Source organism: Martes martes (assembly GCF_963455335.1).
Source record: "Martes martes genome assembly, chromosome: 8".
NCBI classification, from domain to species: domain Eukaryota; kingdom Metazoa; phylum Chordata; class Mammalia; order Carnivora; family Mustelidae; genus Martes; species Martes martes.
Window position 1 is genome coordinate 87,028,331 of NC_137895.1, and position 13,383 is coordinate 87,041,713.

The 13,383-nt window shown below is 46.4% G+C and overlaps 1 protein-coding gene across 1 annotated transcript in view; it reads left to right on the top strand.

Annotated features, from left to right (window-relative positions):
* The first annotated feature begins 6,657 nt into the window (after positions 1-6,657).
* The window catches only part of ACVR1B (activin A receptor type 1B), a 34,095-nt gene continuing 27,369 nt past the window's right edge, over positions 6,658-13,383 (top strand). The window contains exon 1 of the mRNA XM_080811455.1: positions 6,658-6,803. Within this exon, the coding sequence (XP_080667581.1) occupies positions 6,713-6,803 (91 nt within the window). The 5' untranslated portion in view covers positions 6,658-6,712. The remainder of the gene's footprint in view (positions 6,804-13,383) is intronic.

The window sequence follows — 13,383 nt, forward strand, 5'->3', positions numbered from 1 at the left end:
CTACATCATTCACCTCATTCATTGCATCTTATAAGCATTTTATCATCACACATTATCACAAGAAGGGTGAATACAGCACAATAGGATATTTTGAGAGATCACATTTACATAACTTTTATTACGGGATAGTGTTACAATTGCTCTACTTGATTGTTATTGCTGTTAATCCCTTACTGTGCCTAATTTGTAAGTTAAACTTTATCATAGGTATGTATGGATGGATAGGGAAAGATAGTATATAAAGGGCTTGTCACTATCCAGTTTCACTGGGGGTCTTGGAATGTATCCCCTGTGGATGGGGGAGCTATTGTATACGATATTCTAAGTTGACTGCTATTTTTCTCTAGGACTTATTTAGTTGTTTTTGGATTTTTGACTACAGAGATTATATTTCTTGGAATTTTGTCTGTGAGAATTCCTTGTAGCCCAAGTTGAAGGTGGGCTCGCCTAGAGATGATCTGCTCTTCTTCCTTCCAGTTACTTTCAGAAGGTACCACCAGCCCAGGACCATTTGAATCTAAATAGTGTATAGTTTTTCAGATCACACTGGTAGAGTGAATTTGTAGTGAAATTGAATCATGCAAGCCCACTTGTGGTTGCGAATTCTCAGGGAAGATTTTCCCCCATTCTTACTCAGAGCCAAGGTTTAAGTCTGGCAATTTTCCTTGCCTATCTCCTGGAGGAGTGAATTATTTCTAGTTCATTCTTCAACCTAGTATATTATTACCCATCCTGGGTCACAGCTTTGTGCAAATGGTTGCTTATTAGACTCCTCACCTTGGGCAGTCTGGGGCTTTGTTTTCTGTTCCCTCTATCCTGCTTGCCTTTGAAAACCAAAGTTCAAGTTCACCTGGTATGCAAATGGTCTCAAGGTGAAAGCCAGCTTTGCAGCTTTGCTTTCCTCTCTTGTTCCTTAGTTTTTGACTTGAATATTCTTCGCTTCCTTGGTAGTTTTCTAAGTATTTTGAGTTGCTTCTTCAGCAGAAGGTTTGCTCAGAAAAACTAGTCCATCATTCTGAAGGAAATTCAAACCTCCCTCTCCCATCACAGCCACGTTCTTTTATGTACGTATGTATGTATGTATGTATTTATATTTGAGAAGGGGGAGGGTCAGAGGGAGAGAGAGAATTTTTTTTTTTAATTTTTTTTTTATTTTTATTTTTATTTATTTATTTGACAGAGAGAGAGAGATCACAAGTAGGCAGAGAGGCAGGCAGAGAGAGAGGAGGAAGCAGGCTCCCTGCTGAGCAGAGAGCCTGATGCGGGGCTCGATCCCAGGACCCTGGGATCATGACCTGAGCCGAAGGCAGAGGCTTTAACCCACTGAGCCACCCAGGCGCCCCTTGAGAGAGAATTTTTTTTTAAGGTTTTATTTATTTTTGAGAGAGAGAAAGTGAGAGAAAGCATGAGCCCGGGGAGAGGCAGATGGAGGGGGAGAGGCAGACTCCCCATGGAGTAGGGAGCCTGACACGGGGCTCTATCCCAGGACCCTGGGATCATGACCTGAAATGAAGGCAGATGCTTAAGCAGCTGAGCCACCCAGGTGCCCCAGGAAACAGAATCTTAAACAGACTCCATGCTCCACACCCAGCATCCAGAGCAGAGCTCAGAGATGTGGGGCTCAACTTACATACAACCCTGCCCTGAAATCAAGAGTTGGGTGCTTAACTGACTGAGACCCACAGGTGCCCCTCAGCCAAGTTCTTCTAAAGAACAGATGACTCTCAGTCTTTCTAAGCCTCCGCTTGCCATTCACTTATAGCCCCGTGAGGTTAGGCCTCTACCCCATGTTGCACTGAACCTCCTCAGGTAATCATACCCTCGAAGCATCAGGCTTCAAATCCTCAAATCCTAGACATTCTTGGTTCCTCATCTTTTTTTTTTTTTTTTAAGATTTTATTTATTTATTTGACAGACAGAGATCACAAGTAGGCAGAAAGGCAGACAGAGAGAGATGGAGGAGGAAGCAGGCTCCCTGCTGAGCAGAGAGCCTGACACGGCTCGATCCCAGGACCCTAAGATCACGACCTGAGCCGAAGGCAGAGGCTTTAACCCACTGAGCCACTCAGGCGCCCCTTGGTTCCTCATCTTACTTTATCCTTTCTCACATTAGAAACCCCCGATCTCTTGAATCCCTGGGTGTTGTATGCGACTGATGAATCACTGAACTCTACCTCTGAAACTAATAATACGCTATATGGTAATTGAATTTAGATAAAAAAACAAAAAAACAAAACAAAACAAAAACCTGCCTGCTTAGAACCCTGCCAAGAATACTGGAGAAAATGACACTTCCAAGTATCCGTCCACATCTATCTCTTCAACGTTACCTGTCTGCCCTGCCACCAGCCCCCTTCACCCCGCGCCCCCTTCACTCTCTGTGCTGCCAGGCTGCTCATGCTTCCTCTAAACGCCAGGCAATTTTACTTCAGTAACTTGTTCGTACTGCTCTGTCTGCCAGGAACCACCTCCTGCTTTCCCTTGCCCCACACCAGCCTGTCTATCTAGGGAACGTTCTTTGATCTTCCAAGAGTCAGCTGTAGCATGGCCACTCTGTGAAAGCTTTCCCCCCCTCTTCAGCTTGTCCCTGAAGAGTTGAGACATCCATATCTCTTGAGTGCCCCCGCTGAGCCTTTACCGGTGTGTGTTACAGCATAAACACATGTTGTTGCCTTTTTTTTTTTTTTTTTAATTTTTAAGAGGAGGGAGGTGGGGGAGGGCATAAGGCAGAAGGAGAGAGAGAATTGTAGGCAGGTTCCATGCTCAGTGCAGGGCCTGATGCAGGGCTCGATCTCAGAACCCTGAGATCATGACCTGAGCTGAAAACAAGAGTCAGCAGCTTCACCAGTGGAGCCACCAAGGCATCCCTATTGTTGCCTTTTTTAAAATACTTGCCTCTATTATTGTAGGTTCCGTGAGGGCAAAGACCATGACGTATCTCTCTTTACGTGGTGCACCTGGTATACCATAGGTGCTCCACACATGCTTGTAGAATGGGTAAATGAAGATGAGCTATTCCCTTCTTTTTTTTTTTTTTTTAAGATTTTGTTTATTTGTTTGACAGAAAGAGAGATCACAAGTAGGCAGAAAGGCAGACAGGGAGAGAGGGGGGAAGCAGGCTCCCCACTGAGCAGAGAGCCCGATGCGGGGCTCGATCCCAAGACCCTGGGATCATGACCTGGGCCGAAGGCAGAGGCTTAAGCCACTGAGCCACCCAGGTGCCCCGAGCTATTCCCTTCTTGAGATTAATGAGTCTGCTACTCACCAAGGCGAACTGAGCCAGATCCCCTAAGATGACAATGTCTTGGTGCACTGTGACTAAGATGGCAGCCATAATACTGGACAGTCTAGTCAGTGGAGCCTGGGGAGTAAGCTCTGGGGAATCCCATGATAAAGGGACAGAGCAAGGCAAAGAGGAAGTTTGTAGATTGTGATGTGGGTCCAGTCCTAAGATTAAGGAGCTTTACAGAAATGGACACTTTGCTGAGCCTTCAGGGATGGTCAGAGAGAGGATCTCTGGGCAGGACACAAGTAGACTGAGCGCCCTAGGACTCGGCTCAGGACCTAAAAGGGAAGGTAGGCACCAAACCCTCAGGAATAGGGTGTGAGGATATAACTAACCCCTCCCACAACCCATCCAGTCTAATGTCCGCACCTTCAGCTGGCTCTCAGAGACCAATCTCTGGGAATGCATGAGATGCTATGATGTTGAAGGAGCACAGGACCAGCGGGCTGTTCCTTCAACACTTAATTATATGTGGGCTTGGGCAAGTTGCTCACCTTCTTTGGGTCTCAACTGCCTCACCTGTAAATTGCACACACACCGACATGCCTCAACCACTTCACAGGATTGCAGTAAAGGTCAAATTGTCATATCGTAATAGCTATTCTTTTTATATCACTTCCTATATGTCAGAGGCTATGCTAACTGCTTTATATATGATATCCTTGCAACATCTCTATGAGATAGAACTATTTTTTTTAAAAAAGATTTATTTACTTGAGAGAGAGAGAGCACAGGGAGAGGGGCAGAGGGAAAGAACTTCAAGCAGACTCCCTGCTGAACGCAGAGCCTGACATAGGGCTCAACCTCATGACCCTGTGATCATGACCTGAGCTGAAATCAAGAGTTGGACACTTAACCCCCTGAGCCACCCAGGTGCCCTGAGATAGAACTATTATCAACTCCGTTTTACAGATGAGTGAATCAAGGCTTAGGGAGGCAAAATACCTTGCCCAAAGTCGAATGCTATCAAGTGAGACAGTGGAGCTGGGTTTGGGGTTGTCTCCCCAGTGTCCCCAGGCTGTATATTCAGGTACACAGCTGACCTTGCAGTCTAGGAATAAAGCAACCACAGGGATTGGTGAATGTAACTGTATTGAATAGTGTCTTCCCTGAATTCAGGTCCACCCAGAACCTATAAATGTGATCTTATTTAAAAATAGGATTTTTGCAGATATAATCAAATTAAAATTACTTGAACTCATAGTGGATTGGGGTTGGCCCTGATTCAGTGACTGGTGTCTTTATAGGAAGAGAGAAATTTGGACACAGAGATACATGGAGGAAAGATGGCCATGTGAAGATGGAGGCAGAGAATGAAATTATGCTTCCGCAAGATAGGGAACACCAAGGATTCTGGGAACCATCAGAAGCCAGAAGAGACAAGGAAGGATTCTTCCCTAGAGGCTTGAGAGAGAGAGAGAGCATGAGCCTGCTGACACCCTGGTTTCAGATTTCTAGCCTCCAGAACTGTGAGAGAATAAATTTCTGTTATTTTAAGCCATGCAGTGTGTGGAACTTTGTTAAGGCAGCCCTAGGAAACTAAGACAGTAACCCAGCACTGTGCACATCACAGCTGGGCACCCTAAGAATGGGTGGGGCAGAGTTTGAGAGACCAGTTAGATGCACTGGGGGGGTGACCATTTTGGGGTGATGAGGGAGAGCAGTATAAAAATAAGGGGTTTACTCATGCAGCTACTGACCATCTCATAGACTGCGTCTCTGCGTGACTTTGCACATGTGTGTTTGTGTGTGAGTTGTCTGAGGAGTGTGGCTGCAGTCTTGTTTTTTTCTGGATATGAGGATGGGTGTTCTTCAGATTTGTAACAACTTAGAAGATGAGGGTTCCATTTGGGAAATGTTGCCCCCCCACCTCTTGTCATCCTCTCCACCCCTAGATCTTGGATGATGATGCACTGTACTTAGAGAGGTTAAGAAACTTGCCCAGACATTCATGCCAGTTAGTAAGAAAGGGAAAATTCAGATCCAGAACTCTGGTTCCAAAGATTCTGACCCCCTCAAGAGCTAAAACTGTTTCTCAAGCTAAAGAAAGCAAACTCTTTTAAAAAAGATATGGGCGATTGATTCAGTTAACCTTTTTAATTTTATTTGTTTTTAAAGATTTTATTTATTTATTTGACAGAGAGAGATCACAAGTAGGCAGAGAGGCAAACAGAGAGAGAGGGGGAAGCAGGCTCCCTGCGGGGCTCCATCTTAGGACCCTGGGATCATGACCTGAGCCGAAGGCAGAGGCTTAACCCACTGAGCCACCCAGGCGTCCCCAGTTAACCTTCTTTAAGTACTTTTTTCTAAATTTGAAAGTAACACTTGTTCATCTGTAAAATATTTAGAAAACATTGAAGCGTTTCAAGACAAAGTAAAAAAAAAAAAAATCCTGGCAATAACTACTGATAATATTGGGTAATTCCTTTCCAGTCTTTTCCCCATACAGTTATATATTATCAACAAAATTAGAATAATACTGTAAATAGTTTGGTATTTTGCTTTCTCATTTAACATTATCTCACAAACATCCCACCTTATTGGTTTTTATAAATATAATTTTTAATTACTAAATAATGCTCCATCCCATGGATGGGCCATCATTTATTTGTCTTCTATTACTGCCTCCTTAAGGGTCCAGCTTTTTACGATGATAAACATGCAGCTGTTAACATTTTTCATACATATTGGTCCTCATCTCTATTATTTCTTGGAAGACAGACAAGGAATAATACCAGCCCATGGGTATGGATATTTTAAGGCATTTGATATATAATGTCAAACTGTTTACCAAAAGGTAAACAGCAGAATGGGAGCGCCTCCCGCAGCACCCTCCCCAAGACCGAGCGCTATTAAAAACCTGGCTCTGTTCTGCAAAGGGGCACCCCAGGATGTGATCACACAGGTTGCCGCAGGCGGCCGCGCGGGACAGGGAGGCGGGTTGCGAGGACCCCGGCGGGACGTGAGACGTGATGGGGCTTGAGGCGAAGCAGTGGGGATAGAGGGAATAGGAACACACGCACGCGACCCGTATGGCATTCGATGCGGAGGAGAGGGGTGGGTGCTGATAACTGTGCGCGGGGCGGGGTGCAGGCCAGGGTGGAGGCCGCGTGTTAGACCCGGGCCTCTCAGCGGAGCGCTCGGCACCCACCCGTGAGGTGGCCGCGGCGTGAGCCCCTCCCACTCCTTTAACAGGGACACTCCCCTTTAAGGCGGGCGCCCGCGCGCACCCGGCCCCGCCCTTCGGGGGCGCGCGCGGCGGCCGCGGCGCCGGCTCGGCCGGGAGCGCACGTGCCGGCGCCGGGCGGAGGAGAGGGAGGCGGGAGCGGGGCCGAGGGAGGAGGGGAGGCGCCGGGGGCGCGCGCGCGCGCTGGGCGCTGCTGGGCTGCGGCGGCGGCGGCGGCGGCGGCGGCGGCGGCGGTTACTATGGCGGAGTCGGCCAGAGCCTCCTCCTTCTTCCCCCTTGTCGTCCTCCTGCTTGCCGGCAGCGGCGGGTCCGGGCCCCGGGGGATCGAGGGTGAGTCCCGGGCCGGGGGGCGGAGGCCGGGATGGAGAGAGCCGGGCGAGGGCGAGGCCTCGAGCCGCGGCCCCTGGCTACAGCGCGCCCCCTCCCCACGCGCACAATATGGCCGGGTGGGGGGCGCGGAGGAGTCCGGGTGACCCGTGGTCGGCGTCCCCAGACCTCCGAGGCACGGCTGCCCCGCCGGGACCGAGCTCACGCGGGGCCCCTGGGGACCCGAGCCGTCTTCCAGGCGGAACTGGATTCGGGGAGCTCTCAGGGTCGCACTCCCAGCACCCCCTTGTTCCATAGTGGGGAGTGCAGGCTCCCTTCCCTGAGATTCGGAGGTCCGTGCTTCTGCCATTCAGCATGTCCAGGGGCGGGGGTCTTCATTCCCTCCCTCCAGATGCTCTTGAGGGGCGCCTTTTCTCCCGCCAAGATTGAGGGGTTCAGGCGATGGGTGTTTGCTTCTCTGAGGTATCCTGATGTTGCGAGCCCTTGCGCACCTCAGATGACAGGGGAAGGGGTCTCTAACCTTTCCTTCAGGACCTGCATTTGGGGTGTCTCTTTCCTTCCCTCTGCTTCCTCCCTAATGTTCTGGGAAAGGGAGTCACATTTCCCCTTCGCGCAGCCCCTTTGAGTTCAATGGGGCAAAACCCCCCACATACACATGCCCTGTGGAAGCTGTTTGGAGGAAGCAAGACCAACAGGCCCCTAAACGTTTTTGGAGCTTGGCTTTGGAACCTCTCTAACCCTAGGAAACCTGGTTCCAGAATGGTTAATCTGCATCTAGGTGTATTTGCTTTCCACCTCGCTTCCCCCACCCCACCCCAGGGGGCCCATTCAGTTAATCACTTTGTGGATGCCTTTCAGGTGAAATCCTAGAACCTCCCTCCAACCCCCAAGATTATTTAAAGATCCCACCACTGGACCGACTTCCCGGCCCTTGGTCAGTACTTATTTACCTTCCCACACGATCCCTTCTTCCAGCCCTGCCCCCCACGCACTCCCCCACCCTCACACACCCCTTACCTTCCAGCCCCCACAGCCTTCTGTTCCCTGACACCACCCCCACCCTTCTCACTATAGAGGTGGGTACCTCTCTGTGGGACACTTGACTGGGCATGTTGTTTATGAGGCTTTGGGGGCTAAGAAGAGCACATGAAACCCTAAAATATTTAATTTGAGAGACTCGTCTGAAATGTGTCTTGGCATTGGGGGAGAAGATGAAGGTTATATTTGGCAGTTATATTGAAGTGATTATTGACCCACAGATGGATCTGGGAGAGACGATCAGGATTGTATTCGCTCCCGATGTACAAAGCCTGGGCTTTGACTTCTCAGCAGCCCCTAACCTTCCAGCTATGGGAGATCAAGTGTGTGTTCTGTGGCTCTCCTCTCCACTAAAAATAATGATTCTCAGGTGGGTTCAGGCTTCTTTAATAAACCAGACAAACAAGAAAAGACATCATCCTACTTTGGAGTCTCAAAAACAAGTTCATTATCTCCAGCTTTGATATTTGTTCCCAGTGGTGTAGCCTGTGCAGTGGGGTCTTTGTTCACTGGCTAATGCTTCTGTTAAGCACCTCGTGTGTGTTCTTGGGTCTTGCTGCTCTGTGCATGGGTAATATGCCGTGGGGTCTGATAAACATGGTGAACGTCTACGAACAGGGACTGACAGTTGGGGTAAGATCGTGCTTTTCGTGATTAATGTCTGCTGGGCCTTATTATGGACCATGTTTTTGGAATGTGTAACAATGTTATTTCTCTAGTAGGATAGTAAATAAGGAGACTCAGCCGTCAGGTTTGTCATTTTCTATGTGTCTGAATAAATCTTTACATTCTTTCCATAGAATTTTTTATACTGTCCCTAATATAGTTAGGTTTTTTTTACAGCTATTTCCCTGTTGATTGGTTGTAGTGTCTGGGGTTTTTCTTGTGGTGAACCTAGTTAAGAATGTTTAATTGGTAATCCAGCTGGTTCTGAATAGGGCAGAGTTCGTTTTTTGTAACCTTCCTAAAATGGATGTTTGTTAGGGTGAGGATGGGTGGGCATAATAGGGAGTTAGTTTCTTTTTTTGGTAAATTGGAAATTAGGTTGTGTGTCCAGCAAACATTCTCGAAGGCCTTTAAACTTCTTGGCCAGACGCTACAGTTTTTTCCGGGACACATGTAGTTGCCAATAGTGCATGCTACAGAGACCACTGTTGCAAAAGGCTTAAAGTAAAACGTCAGTTCTGGGAAAATAAAGGCTGTGGGATTAACAAGAAGTTGATTGCTTTCCTCCCCTGAGCTTGCTGTACTCCCCTAGGTGAGCTGAAGGAATGGCTGAGCCAGGCAACTCTGATAGCTGGTACTTGGACATGACATGAGGGCAACAAGGGATAGGTGTTCCTATTAGTGCATTAACTGCAGCTTAGTAAAAGGCCAGTGACAAGGAGAATGAGTGCCATGTTAAAAGCAGCATCCATTTGATAAATATAACTGGTTTTAAGGTCTCACTTTGGGATTTTCACATCAGTATTTAAAAATGTGAAGTTGCATTAGTTAGTAGTGGGAGAACATGGCATAAATTTCTTAAGACAAAAGGAACAAGGGAGACGTTTGAGGTTCTGAAAGGAACATTTTGGATTTCTGTGAACAGACTTAAAAATATAATTTTAGGCCAAGTCTTATAAATTTTGTTGAGTGGACATGGATTTGAAGTACAGTAAAAGTGAACTCTTATATAGAGAAAGAGAATCTCTGGTTGATTTTGTTAAAAGAGCTCCCGGAACAGATGTGATTAAAACATAATAAAATGGCTACTCTGGTTAAAGGTTGGAGCCAAATGGAAGGTGGAAGCCAGATCTCAGCCCCAGAACTTTGCTCCCTTACAGGTTGTCCTTGAACAAGTCACATGCTTAACCTTTCTGTGAATGCCTCAGTTTTCCCTCTGTACACAAAGGAAATAGCCTGTGTAGTTCTTACTGGGACATTTGTGAGACTAACTTACTGATAGCCAGTTGGCTGGGAGGTATTTTTAGACACAGTTTCTGACTTCAGGGAACAAGCAATGTTGGGTTACTTTTTATCTTATGGAATGGAATAACATACTCTTGGGATTGATAGAAGCACCACAGGCCACAGTGGTTAATTTCTTCAGATTTGTGCATTTTTTTTTTTGTAGACCGTTTCAGATTTCCTCAAGTTAATTTCTGTCTTTTGACAGGCTCTTACATCGTAGACCGGGCAGCGTACCTGTGCTAATCAAAGACAGTCTGGAGGGAGTGACCTGCTTTAGGTTTTATTGGTTTGGCAACGTTTTAATTCTTACGCAACTCTGAGTATGTTTATGGCACTATGTAAATGTTACATAAGAACATGGAGGCTGAGAGGTGGCTGGAATGGTGCCTGTGAACACAGGAAGGTTAGACTGAGGACTTCATCCGAAAGGACCTTGGGAATCTGCAATCAGCACAGGAAGAAACTGCACTTCATTTTCCTCTAAAAACCTTTTTAGATGATTGTGTCTTTCAGGTGGACTGCTGTGTTATAAATAGGTTTATTCTCCACCGGTGAGCTAATTGTAACCTTGCTACCAAAATATGAATCAGTAAGCGAGGAGCCGAGGAGCCGTGCTGCTGCTTTCGGCATGTCCTGTCGAAGTTGCTTGTTGCATTTTGGAACAGGAGTTGAATTGCGTTGCAGTCTGCTCTCATAATAACTCAGGAGTACAGGGTGTTGAGGTGGAATGGAATTCTCAGTTCGTGGTGCTTTAGATCTTCTTTATTTTTGAAGGTTAAATTAGAATACCAAAATGGCTCTTTTGTTTTAATTTCGAAATCCTTATTGTTTACTGTTCAATTTTTGCTTGGGGCAGCGGTGAACATTAATTCTGGAATCCTGCCTCTTTGTCTTGAATTCTTGTGTTATTTGTCTGTTACAGTAGGAGTTGATGTAAGAGGGTCTTATCTCATTTTCCTCTCTGTGTTTATGAAAAGGAAATCCTAGAGTCCTCTTTCTCATCCATCCTTCTGACGCTGGAAGTGCTGCTGGCATCCGTAGCCCATCAGTTCTGCCCGGACTGGGAATGCTGAAGCCTTTGAAGGAATGGGCTCCTCAGACCTGCAGTCTGATCTGCATTTCTCCCCCTTGGTAGACGCCGCCTTGCCTTTCCTGGCCAGGTTCAGATACCTATCTACCTGCTCTGGGCTTTTGCTCTCAGTGTCTCTTGCACACGTGGCTTGACCGGAGCTTGGGCTCCCAGAGGTACCATCCCTGCTCCTGCCTACTCTCTCTGCCTGCCGGCTTCTTCATCAAGGATAAATGTAACCAAGCAAAATACTATTTCAGAGTGTATCTCTCTTTCCCTTACTTGGTAGAGCTGCCAGCATTTGGTTGAGCCGTGGAGTTTGCGTCCCAGACCATCTGACCTGCTGTCTGGGTTTTGGAGACAGTGCCACCTCAGGCAGCTCTGGGGATCTTTTCAGTTTCTTTCTTCTCTCTGCACTTCATCCTAAGCCTGCATTTTGATTTTAACATAATGCATATTTTGATTTTAACATAATGAAAGTAATTGCCCTTCCCTTTAAAGTGTCAGTCACCCCTGATATTTGTACAATTGCATGTAGGAGATTTCTCTATTCATTAGGTTGGGTATGTGCCTGGAATGGTTCTTGGCTTGGGGAAATAACCCTGAGAGAATGAGATGGGCAAAAATCCCTAAATCCCTAACTGTCATGGAACTTAGAGTAGCGGTGGCTCAGACTGGAGATAAATAAGTAAACACAATTCTCAGTCTTAAGTGCTCTGGAGAAAATAAAACAGAATGATGTGCTACAGTGTGCTGAGAGCTAACATTTCACATCTCAACTTCATTGTTTCATCTGTAAAATGAGGCTAATATAGTCAAATGTCATTATTCGTGGTACTTACGGTTTATAAAGTTGCCTGGAACACTGGATTAGCAAATACTGAACCACTGCTCCTAGGGGAAAGATGGGGTTAGGTTCCTGTGAGCCAGTGGTCACCACCTTTTCATTGACAGATCAGTACATAACCCTGCTGTGTGTGTGTTTCTGGTTAAAGACACCTTATTTAATATATATTGTTGCTTAATTAACCTTGAACTTAAGGCCAACAGCACTATAGTATAAGCCTGAATGACACTTACCTGATAACATGTATTTTACTCTGCCAGGCACATCACAGTCTCTTTGAGCTTGGGAGTATTGGAGAGCATTTTAGCGCTATTCTTAGGGGCCATTTTGTTTTATTTTATTTTATTTTTGAAGATTTTATTTATTTGACAGAGAGACAGTGAGAGAGAGCGCAGGGGGAGTGGGAGAGGGAGAAGCAGGCCTCCTGCTGAGCAGGGAGCTGGATGTGGGGCTTTATCCCAGGACCATGACCAGAGCTGAAGGCAGACGCTCAACGCCTGAGCCACCCAGGGGCCCCTCAGGGGCCATTTTGAACAGCCAAATTCCCACCCACCAACACGAAAGTGTAAAAAAAGTGAGAAGCATGGCACAGAGTATACTATGAAAAGAACACATACTTACAGTATGAAAGCTGAAACAAGAAGGCAGAGCATTGTCCCCTTGTTCACCATCAGCTGGGGACATGTGCATTGGGGACTAACATTTTTTACCACTCTGCACATGCCTGTGAATGACCATGAAAGCACTGAGAGTATTGATTTTGGGGTTACAGATAAACTTTAATGAAAATGGAATCTGAAAAATGAGGATCACCTGTATTTTGTTAAAGCCATACAGATCATTGTGGCAGGGATAAAATTATATGGAATTCCAAGGATTCCTAAATCGTTTCACTGAACCAGAATTTGAATATAGAGAGAGGTCCCATTTCTAGCCTGTAAATATAGTTACCTGAAGTAAATATATATAGCTTTGTATATATAGTGGTGTAAGTGACCTATATATAGTGATATATAGATGTGTAGTGATCTAAGTAGATACATAGTGATCTAAAGATTCCTTTAACACATATTTATTGAGCACCTACTATGTGCCAGGTACTGTCATAGGTGCTAGAGATACAACAGTAGGCAAAAGGACATGCAAATGCCTGCCTTTGTGAAGCTTACTTTCTGGCACGTGAAATAGGCAATAAATAAAATATAAGGTGATTGTTTCTACCACCATCCACCCTCTGCTCCCTCCCCCCAAGAGTTCCTCCTGCCTTTGGATTATACCACCTTCCAATTATTAAACACCAATCTAGGCATGCCTTGGAGGGATTTTGCAGATGTGGTTAAGGTCCCAAATCAGTCCGTCTTCAGCTAAGGGGATAGACCTAACTAGCTAGCTCTTTGAAAGCAGTTTTCACAGCTGATTGCAGAAGAGGAAGTCAGAAATGCTCCAGCTGGTTTGGAAGAAGTAAATATCCGTGTGTGACCTGCCCATGGGGGCCACGTGGCTAGAACTGCGGGCCAGCTCTGAGAACTGAGAGTGGTCCCTGGCTGTCAGCAAGGAGGCAGAAGGGGACCTCAGGCTTCCATTCACAAGGTAGTGGAGTTTGCCAACAACCAGCGAGCTTGAAAGAGGTCTGGGCCTTGGAGGAGAAGGCAGCCCTGGCCAGCACCAGTCACACT